This window comes from Hipposideros armiger, unplaced genomic scaffold, assembly GCF_001890085.2.
Source record: "Hipposideros armiger isolate ML-2016 unplaced genomic scaffold, ASM189008v1 scaffold_619, whole genome shotgun sequence".
NCBI classification, from domain to species: Eukaryota; Metazoa; Chordata; class Mammalia; order Chiroptera; family Hipposideridae; genus Hipposideros; species Hipposideros armiger.
The window spans coordinates 1,291,074-1,302,392 of record NW_017731969.1 but is presented as its reverse complement, the minus strand read 5'-3'; the positions used below and the strand labels follow the sequence as shown (position 1 = coordinate 1,302,392).

Below are 11,319 nucleotides of genomic sequence, written 5' to 3'. Positions count from 1 at the left end.
CATGCGGGGATCGAACCGGCAACCTTGGTGTTATGAGCACTGTGCTCTATCCAACTGAGCTAACTGGTCGACCCCTAGAACAGAATTCTTCCCTGCCCATTGGTAAAGTTCTTGTTCTTAGCGTGCTTTTTGTTTTTTTAAGAAAAACCAAAGAGAAGACAGTAGAATCTTCTACACCTGAGCCAGTCTGTGGTCAACCAGAATCTTCCGGGCAGGGCCCCTCCCTCAAAGGTGCACAGTGATGCATTAACCTCATCACTTGGAATTTGAGAGCACAACAAGCCCCCTACCAACCTACCACACAACTGCCGTCTGCTCTCATCCTCCCACAGGATTAGCCCAATTCTGGCTCTGCAGACACTGGCAGCGAGTGGTGACAAGCCCTGGGTCTCTGCGGGCTTCCTTCTTCACCCAGGGCCGAGACATGCCGCCTCCCCCAGACAGAGACACAGTGAGGTTCTCTTACACTAACACCAAGGCAAAAATGCACTCCTTCACCAAGAGTCACGTCAGGGCACAATCTCAGCCCCCTTCCTTGGGGGCTTCTAAAACACACATCTCTCCAACCCAAGCAGGTAGTGGGGCATGACTTGAAAGGGGGGAAAAGGGGGATGGGTGCGATATGAGGAATGCGTCACAGAGCCAACTTCTTGACCCCCCACAGCACTGTGCTTCTGTGGGAGGAGAGGCAGCCATACCCCAGCTGTACCTGGAGATATAGAAAAAGGCAGGAGCAGAGGTGGGGGGAGGGGAGGGTGGGGGGAGAAAAAAAGAAAAGAGCCAAGTGGCTGTACTACTTTCTCTGAAAGTCACTCAATGCTTTTCCTCTACCCTGTTTGCTTTGCCAAGTCCTTGGTTACAGGCAGGGCCTGCTCTAGCTGGGGGAGCTGCTGCTCTGGGAGTCTGGAGGGTCCTGCTCATCGATGGTGCTCAGCAGCAGGCACACAGGTGGCCACAGCAGGTGGGGGTGCCCAGGCTCTGGGGGCTACTCCTCCGAGGGCGGGCAGAACTCTTCCTCCTTGTCGCCAGGGGGCCACACATAGCAGCTTTTGCAGAAGTTTAGGAGCCCATCCAGAGGGTCATCGATGAGCGTGTTGAACTCTGAGGTCATCGTTGTGGTGACCCAGTTGCACACACACACCTCAACACCCGAGTCACCTGGGAAGCAGCGATGTCTGCTAGGCGTCTTGTCCTTGCTGTTGGGGAGGGCGCTGCCCTGCTCACAGCTGTAATCTTTCAGCAGCTCCTACTTACATTCAGAATCCTTGTCCAGGAAGGCCCCAGGGACCAACTCCCCCACAGAGACATGGGGCTCCATCCCAGGGGCTTTGGTGGCTGCTGGGTTGGCTGGCATTTCGGAGGGCTGAGGGTCAGTGATGATGCTCGGTGGTCTCGTGCTGCTTCTGCTAGGCCCAGACAAGGGGCTGCTCTGCGCCACCTGGGAGCCCCTGGTGGGATCGGCGCCTGGGAGTCTGCAGGGCCACATCGTGCAGGCAGCTGCTGCTGCAGTAGCTGGAAGGCGCTGTATGGTAGGGGAGGAGTTGGAGGTCGCTTCATCACTTCCTCATAAGGAAGTAGTAAGTAGTTTGGCAAAAACCTGAAATAAGATGGCAGCGCTGAGTAATTGTGGGCTCCCCGGTAGGAAATCAGGTTAATGTCATGTTGCCAATGCTGGGCCTGGAGGCAGTGCTTGGCTGGTGGGTGGTGGCAGACGCAGCAGCAGCTCAGGGTGATGATGATGGTCCACACCAGTCTTCACGGTAGTAGTTGTGTTAGGTAGAAGTTAGAAAATGTAGGAGGAGGCGGAGGAGGGGTGGGAGGGGGTCCATGGTGCCTACAGAAAGAGCTCATAAATAGCTTTGATTAACTGCCTCCAGCCAGGGTATCTGTTTTTTGCAAAAACAGATGAGAAGAAGTGGTCTGGAGCAAGATAAGAATCTGAGTCAACAGACCTCCACCCACCTTAGGAGGTCACACCCTCCCATGGAAGAGCATGCACCATCTTTTCCTGATAAATCAATATGTAAATCCTTCACCCAACCAGCAAAGTATAAGTCCGTGGGACAAGGGACCAGTCTCTCTCTCTGTCTCTCTGTGTCTCTGTCACTCTCTCTCCACACCCCCAATAACCCCCACCACCCCACTCCAAACCTTGCCTTGGTCTGTTTCCTTCCCCGAGAACATGTTACTGATACCAGGAACCTATGCCTCTCTTTCTCTCACCTCTTCCCTGAGAAGAGAACATATTACTAATACTGGAAGCCTAAGCTTCTATAAGGCCCGTTATTTTTCCTGAGAATATATCACTAACAAACACTGCTTGCATACTGATCAGCTTGCTGACCTTTGGTTTTTCCCTGTGTTGGGCAAGAAGAACCAAGACTCCTGTAACATTTTGGTTCCCTGACTTGGATTGCACCCTTTGTCTCTAGACATTTGCAACACAGTGAGTACGGATCAGATTAGCAAAGTTTTCTTGCCTTTCCCACCTTCAGGGTTCAAGAGAGATGCCACATTGTGGAGGAGGGGTATTCAAAAATGCTAGGCCTGTGTTTGGAGGCAGAAACAAGGATAAAAACTAAAATGATTGCTCAGGTTTTGCCTGAGCTCCAGAAGACCAAAGAGGCATTTCCTCCCTTCAGTCCAAGTTCTCAGGCATCTCTACATGAGTGGGGGCCTCACAGAGGTGTCTGGGGTCAATCCCTAAGACATGCTTGGGCCTCATAGGGAACTCACGTCACTGTAATGTAAATCTGGCTCATCTGGGGACATGCAAAATAAGGGGTCGACAGCCAGGGGAGAAATTGAGGCACGTAGAGAGTTGGGGATAACCAACGGTATAACAGCCTTTGGGAGCCCCCCTCACAAACAGTACACTTTTGACCCACCACACGGATTCCTTAGGTTTTTTGTTACCAGAGACCAGGCCCTTCTCGGCACAATGTCCAAATTCTTGGCATCTCAAGTGAAAAATTGAATGAGACACCAAAAGGCAGAGAAGTTTATTAGAAGCGAAAGTACACTCTAAAGCAGCAGTTCTCAACCTTCCTAATGCCACAACCACTTAATACAGTTCCTCATGTCGTGGTGACCCCCAACCATAAAATTATTTTCGTTGCTACTCTATAACTGTAATTTTGCTATGTTATGAATCGTAATGTAAATATATTTTTGTTTTCCGATGGTCTTAGGCGACCCCTGTGAAAGGGTCGTTCGACCCCCAAAGGGGTCACGACCCACAGGTTGAGAACCGCTGCAAGAGAGATAGGAGTGGGCTGGAGCAACAGAGGGGCTCAGAAAGGCGCCGACTGCAGAGGACTTGAAGTTTTTGTTTTCTTTTCTCTAGAATGGGCTACTCCTCTCGAGGTGTGGGGCCACTTGATTGGCACTTATGATGGACAGGGGGCTATTATCTCATTCTTTTATACTGTGCATGTTCCTTCCCAGAATTCAGTCTGTTATAATGATATTAATGAACTTCCGGGCATATGTATGATATTATAATGATGATATAATGAGGCTAAGGTGAGGTGAAGGTTGTTGTAGCCTTTTCTGTGCAGGTGTGAGGGACCAGTCTAATCTAGTTAGGTATTTAGTACCCTTTAGCTTCCTTATAGTGGTTGATGGCTATAGTGGATAAGGGAAAGGATTGGGCATGGAGGGGAGGTCTTCTGGGTGATCGCTTTCCACAGGTAATGTCGAACACGCAGGAAAGTTTGGAGACCCCATTCCTATCTCTAACTGCCTGCCTCATTTTCCCTTGAGAGGCGTGATCTTCATAAATCTCTATGGGAAGTTGAGGGACAGGGGGTCTCTTTTCTGTATCTGCTTCCTGCTGAATGTGGCCATTGTCCCTAGCTATGGGGCATTCACAGAACTCTTGCCCTATCTGATATTGTGACACAGCTTGGCCCCAATACCAACTAGGGGAAGGGGAGGTCTGGCCCCTTAATGGGACCCTGAACTAGAACACAATTCTACAACTTAGCCTCTTTTGTAAACATCTTGGAAAATGATCAGGGATGCCTTACATATGAGTATTTTTCTTTTTGAGGGGCCGTAGAGGTTTATGTAAAAAGTGTAAATTAGCCCTATTAATGCAGTGCTTACTGATCCTCAAATGCTCACTGAACCAACCCCAGCCCCAGACATCCCATAGAAGGCCATTTTGCTGCCTTCTTCACTACCCCTCTACCCAGGGTCCTCAGCACAACCTGGCCCCTGCTTCTCCTGCCCCTAAAAACTGCTCCAACAACTAAGCTCTTGCTCCTGATAGAAACTGCAGGAAAAGTCAGCCTTCAACTAATACACAGACCCTTCTCCCTCGCTGAGCTCAGGCAAATTAAAGCTGCCCTTGGGAACTATTCAGACAATCCAAACAAATATATAGATGCTTTCCAACACCTTACTTAAGCATATGAACTGACCTGGAAAGATGTGATGCTAGTTCTAGGACAAACTTTGTCAGACATTGAACAGGAAAAAGTAACTAAGCAGGTCAGAAAACTTGCTAACAATTTACATCTGTCTGACAACAAATACCCTATTGGAGAAACAGCAGTAACACCCATGGACCCTGAATGGAATTATAATAGCAATTGCCAAAAGTGGGAGAGAAGCCATTTCTCACTCTGTATTAAGGCGGGACTCAAGGCCTGCTATCAAAAGGCCATTAATTATTCTAATGTATCTGCCATTAGCCAGGGCCTGGATGACAATCCCATTATTACTATATGGACCAATGATAATAAACCTACTAACTAAACTTACCTCTTCTAGAATAGAGGCTTTAAAGCTACAAATGATCATCATGAACAGTTATTGACTTCTAGAACCCCAAGCTCCAGACATCTATCATGGGCCAATGGATGGACCCTTCCCTCTGCCTCCTCTGATCAATAGTTAGCAAGCAGAAGGAACCCAAAGAAGTCTCAACACCCACTTACAGCAGGAAGCAGACAGAACGGTCGTCACCCCAAAGTCCCCAAAGATTTGGGTTTCTAATGCTTGCAGGAGGTAAATTAAGGTAGAAGTTAAAAAATGGAGGAGAAGGAGAAGGGGTGGGAGGAGATCCATGATGCCTACAGAAAAAGCTCATAAAAAGCTTTAACTGCCTCCAGCCACATATCTGTTGTTTATTTTTTTAATATTTTTTTATTGGAGAATTAGGGAGGGGAACATTGTTGGGGAATTGGGGAAGGGGAACATTGTGTTCTTCCAGGACCCATCAGCTCCAAGTCAAGTTGTCCTTCAATCTTAGTTGTGAAAGGGCGCAAGCTCAGCTCTAAGTCTAGTTGTCACTTTCAATCTCGTTGCAGGGGGCATAGTCCACCATACCATGCGGGATTCGAACCAGCAACCTGTGGCACACTGAGCCACCCAGCTGCCCATCAGCAGCTCGTGGCTGCTCAGCTCAAGGTGCCGTGTTCAATCTTTGTTGCAGGGGGAGGGAGGGTGCAGTCCACCATCCTATACAGGTGTTGAACCAGCAACCTTGCTGCTAAGAGCATACACTCTCACCAGCTCAGTGGCAGCTCAGCTCGGGCGCAGCTCACTGGCCCATGTGGGAATCAAACTGGGGACCCTGTTGCTCACAGCTCACGCTCTTAAAAAAATTAATCCACTTGGCCGACCCCACCTATCTGTTTTTACAACAACAGATAACAAGAGGTGGTCTGGAGCAAGATAAGGATGTGAGTCAACAGACTCAGCATGCACCGCCTTTTCCTGCCAAATCAATATGTAACTCCCTCACCCCACGCAGAAAACTATAAGTCTTTGGGACAAGGGGCTAGCCTCTCTCTCTCTCTCTGTCTCTCTTTGTCTCTGTCTCTGTCTCTCTACCCCACCTTAGCTAGGCCCATTCTCTTTCCTGAGAACGTATCACTAATAAACCCTGATGCATACTAAACAGCTTGCTGACCTTTGATTTGTCACTGCGTCAGCTAGAAGAACCGAGACTCCCATAAAAGTTGCAGCACTGAGACTGTCCATAGCAGTGCCCTGTATCACAGATGTAGCTTTGGTTGTTGTTGGTACCACTCAAGTTTCTTTACCCTGCGGGGGTTCAGCCCTGGCTGACAGAGGGCTGGGCAGCGCCTGGAGGAGCAGGAGCGCCATGCCGACCAGGCGCCTTCTCCTCTCCATCCCGCTCCTGCTCCTGTTCCTCCTCTCTCTCCTCCTTTTCCTTCTTCTTTCTTTCTTCTCAAAGCCATTTTAAAGGGAAATTCAAATCAAAATTACTAGAAGTTACCATTTCACATCTACTAGAATGATAATTTTTTAAATAGAAAAAATATCGGTAAGGGTGTGGAGAAATTGCAACCCTCATACTTTACTATCGGGAATGTAAAATGCAGTGGTTACTGTAGAAAACTGTTCCTCAAAAAGTTAAACATAAAATTACTATGTGAACAAGCAATTCTACTCCTGGTTATACACCCCAGAGTTGAAACAATCAGAGTAGTAGTATTCACCAGAGTCAAACAGTGGAAACATCACAAATGTCCATCAGTTGATGAATGGATAAAGTAAATGTATATCCATGTAATGAAATATTATTTCTTGTAAGAAATGAAGTACTGACACATGATACAACATGGATGAGTCTTGAAAACATTATAAGTGAAAGAAGCCAAACATGAAGTACCACATATTATATAATATATGAAAATTCCAAAATAGGTAAATACATTGAGTCTGACAGCAGATTCATGGTTTCTAGGGCCTAGGAGAAGGGTGGGATGAGCAGTTGCCTAATAGGTATGGGGTTTTCTTTTGGGGTGATGAAAATATTCTGGTGATGGTTACACAACATCTTGAATGTACTAAACGCCACAGAACTTACAATGGTTAAAATGGTAAATTTTATGTTATGTGTATTCTACCACACATATGAAAAAGGAAAGTAAAAACATTTGCGTGAGGTGTGTGTGTCCAGAGAACAGGAGGAACTGTCCACACCCCTAGTGCTGACCACTCTTATCTGTTTCATTATTTCTGTTGCTGGAATGATACTTGCCCTGAGCATCTTCACTTCGTAGTGTGATTCTCCTTTCATACTGCTTGTTCAAAGTGGAGACAGGTCTGGTGCAACTAAATCTAAAACCCTTGATCTATTTGTCCCTGAAACAACTCATTCCCTTCTCACTGATGATAAAAAAAACCCCACAACTGGGCCTGATCCTCAAGTGTCTTCCTTGATGATAAAGCCACAAAGATATATGTGATAAGTGCTCAGCTACAGAAAAAGATGTCCAAAGGGCCATCAAGATGTAATGGGGTGACTCCCTGAAGTCATCAGGTTCAGGGATGTTTTGGGGGGAGTGACATTTAAACTGAAAGCTGAAAAATGAATAGAATGCATGTGACGAGATCAGGGAGACAGACAAGAACCATCATGCATGACCCCTGGAACATGTGGATGTGGCGTGGGGTGGGGAGGGTGGGCACTGACACTAAAGTTGAAGAACAGAAAGTGGGGAGAGAGTGGTGAGGCCTACAGCTGTGGGACATGGGGGTTGAGCCATGGGAGGCATTTAGGGTTGTAATAAGAAGCTATAATAAGTTGAAGGTAGTGGAGAGCCATGAAAGGTATACAGGACACTTGGCATCCAAACCATGCACCCAGGGGCTCCCTGTCTGCAGAGACTGGGCAACTTCAAATTGGCTTTCCCAGATGTTCTTGCAGCTGGGGTTCTGGATGCATTTGAAGCTCTGGGCAACACAACCATGGAGTCACCAGGTGTTTCCACAGCAGCAATCATGAGTTCAGTCAATAGCTTTGATGTGCTGAGAGGCGGCAGCAGAAGTAAAGTCCAGATCCCTGAGTTACATCAACAGTGCTGGTCTGGGCATCACAGACAAGAGCGTGTTTCTCCAGCCACTCCTATGACAAGTAGGCTCTTAATCCACTGTTTTACTAGGAGGATCCAACCAGGGCTGGGGTGGGGCCAAACCATCCATTCTCTGGTCACCAAAAGTCTCTTTCCAGGGAGAGAGGTCACTTACTAAAATCCTGATGATGTGATTGGATCAAATGATTTATACAGCCTCCTCTTCAGCCAGCAGAGAAGGCTCTTCTGGCCCTGGGGAGCCCCAGCCCCTCCTACATACCTGACATTCTTTCTATATACCTGAAACCACCACATTCTTGCCTGTAACCTGGGAGTGGGGCTCCCTGAGGCCAGTAGGAAATAACACCAGATGCTGTAATGAGGGATATTCAGTCAATAAATTCCTGGGGTAAAGAGGGTGCCAGTGGGAAAAGGGGGTGAAAGCATAAATGCCACTGTCCTTCTGGGTTTCCCATCCAGGAGCCCAGCTGTGCCAGCCCTGACAAGGAGCCCTGGGACGTCAACCTGGTTCTTGTTCAGTGATGTCTGTGAGCAGAGCCTGTCTGTCCTCCCCAGAGGGGCTGGGCCAGGGGGTTTGGAGGCTCCTGGACTGGGATTCAGGAGCCCTGGGTTCTATTTCAGCCAGTGTCATTGACCAGAAAGACCTAGGGTCCGTGTCTTGCTTGGACCCAGGTAGCAGGATGAGAAAATAAAACAAATAGCTGTTTAAAGTCAGACTCTTACACTTACTGCCAACAGAGCCAGAAACTTCTTGAGCCCTAAGTAGAAGCAGAGTCCCAACAGTTACTGACGGCTTCAACCAAGACAGGCCCGGTCCTGCCTCACAGGTACAGGCTCTCATGCAGAAGACAGAGCAGTCCCCAGACAGTGAGGCCTCAGGAAAGGAGTCTCTGAGGGAACTGGTGGTGAGATTGGCCAGGACTGTGTGCAAAGGCTTCTTTGGTGCTTTGAGAAGGGGCTGAGGAAGGATGCAAAACCCAGCTTGTCTCATCTCAAAGCCTCAATGCTTTTGAGTTAGTGGCTGTCAGTGTCCACAGATCTCAGGACCAGCCACTGCCCTTCCATCAACACAGCATCCCAGACCCCCAGCCATGCTCTGAACTCCCTCCACTTTCCTGCCTTTTAGTGACTCAGCTCTAGGCAGGAGCACAACCGCAACCCTGCCCTGGGGGTTGTGCTTTCTCCTTCCCGCTGCTGACACCCAGATTTTGGCAGAGGCGATCAAACCTAGGTCCCAGCCTGCCTCGAGCCATCCCAGGAAGTGTCTGCAGCCAAAGCAATGAGACATGAAGCCCTTCTCATAAAACAACAGGAAGACTGGCAAACAAGATTCAGCAGCTAAGTTTGTAGCATTTGCCTAGAGCCTTTACCATTTTTTTTTTTTTACCAATAGGCGGCTACTCACTGGGAAAAAAAAAATTACATCATTACATGGCTTCCAACATCTTCAAAGGAAAGTTTCAGTAAGCAACCTTTGACAAGATTTTGTGCAGTACACACAAATCAATTTTCTAATCTAGTTGTTTGTTTTGTTTTTTAATCATATAGCTTTTGTCCAACTCAAGAGGTGGTATAACCTACTAAATTGTTAAATCCACAGTTTGGAAAGCACTTCTCTACTCTGTGCTGCAGAAAATGGAGGCCAGAAAACAGGAGGAAATGTGGGGCTGGGAGGGGAGCGTGCTGTACCTCTGCCCCATGGGAGAGAAAAAGGCTCTGGTAATTGCAGATATTTCTGCTATAATATCTGGTCTCCTACTCCTGTCTCCTACTCCTGTCTACCTTCCTCACAGCAGACAGATACAGGGATGTTTGTAGACACAAATCTGAACACTTTCTTACCCTGCTCAGGATCCGGCCATAGTGCCCAGTGCACTGAGCATAAAGTCCTGAGTCCTCCCTGAGGCTCACAAGGCACTGACCCTGCCCCTGCTCTCCAGCACCTCTCCCTGCCCGGCCGCACACCCTCGAGGGGCTCAGCCTTCCTGAAACAGTCACAGTTCTGGCTCATTCTTTAAATCTTAGCTCAGATACCCCGTCTTCCCAGAAGCCCTCCATGAATTCCCAAGATGAGTGATGATGCCACCTACCCCGGGCTCTCTCAGCCCATGGGTTTCCCCAACTCAAGCCCAAGCCCTCTGAGCCATCATGGTCTTGGGATGGTCTGTGACCCCCAACAATGGGACACTGTTACCAAATCACCTCCCAAAATTCAGAACCATGTGCCTGATTCACTAGTTAGCCGAAACACTGAGACTCGGGTGCTTGGAGATAGAGAAAGTTTTATTCAATTTGACCAAAGTGAGAGGGTGGGAAAGCAAGATCTGTCAAACCTGTCTTCCCCAAAGAGTAAAAGTAGAAAATGCTTATGCAGCTAGGGGGTAGGGGAGGGGGAATTTCAGGGAACCAAGGAGAAAGTCTATGTTTCTTCAGTCACAGGTAATATTTTGTGCAGCCAGACTTCCGGACATCAAAAGCTGGTTGTGACTTTCTTTGAGAAATTTATCCTTCTGCAAAACAACCTCATAACTTCTTGTCGCCCTGGAGTTAACTCCTCCTGCTTGACAAAGAAACAGGACATCAGCAAAATAAATTGTACTGTGAGAACAAGGGGTGCTGGTTTGTAAAACCAAGATTCTGCAAAATATCTCATAATTGTGCACCAGTGAGGTTATCTTTAAAGCAAAAAGCAGAAACTAGACATCTTGTGACTATCGCCATTGTTTAAGTTATCATTGTTTTGTGTTTAACAACCCATATTTTTCTATTCTCTCAAGCAAAGTATACCTTTTTTTAAAAATTTTATTGGGTAACAGTGTTTTTTCCAGGACCAATGAGCTCCAAGTCAAGTTGTCCCTCAATCTTAGTTGTGGAGGGTGCAGCTCAGCTCCAAGTCCTGTTGCTGTTTTCAATCTTAGTAGCTGGGGAGGGTGGAGGGGTTCAGCCCACCATCCCATTGCAGGAGTCGAACTGGCAACCTTGTTGTTAAGAGCACGTGCTCTAGCCAACTGAGACATTCAGCTGCCCATGGGCAGCACAGCGCAATTTGTTGTCTTCAATCTAGTTGCAGAGGTCACAGCTCACTGACCCATGTGGGAATCAAAGTGGCAACCCTGAGCAACTGAGCCACCTGGCCACCCCAAATGGTACTTTTAAACATTTCTCCTGGAACTTGCTTTACAGGCAGGCCTTCAGGACTTGACTACCATATTTTATCATCTTTGACTATAAGTGACTAACGTAATCTAAGGGTAAAATTTGGGAATCAACAACACAGTTAGACTTAGCTAGTTTGCAGTTCGATCTGCCCTGACATTCAGCTGTTTTCTCTTTGTTTCTCCCCTCACTGATTGACTTAAGAACTCTGTTTTGGGGCCGGCTGAGTGGCACGTTGGTTAAGAACTGGCTTGGGATGCCAGAGGGCCCCAGTTCGGATCCCACATATGAGGGCCAGTGACACGGC

At 47.7% G+C, this 11,319-nt stretch overlaps 1 protein-coding gene and 1 pseudogene across 1 annotated transcript in view; one reads left to right on the top strand and one right to left on the bottom strand.

The window, feature by feature from the left end:
* Positions 1 to 874: 874 nt before the first annotated feature.
* LOC109372210 (WW domain binding protein 1-like) lies at positions 875 to 6,147 on the bottom strand (annotated as a pseudogene).
* A 3,140-nt stretch (positions 6,148 to 9,287) lies between these two features.
* The window catches only part of IGFL1 (IGF like family member 1), a 5,587-nt gene continuing 3,555 nt past the window's right edge, over positions 9,288 to 11,319 (top strand). Inside the window, exon 1 of the mRNA XM_019625206.1 lies at positions 9,288 to 9,319. Coding sequence (XP_019480751.1) covers positions 9,288 to 9,319 — 32 coding nt within the window. The remainder of the gene's footprint in view (positions 9,320 to 11,319) is intronic.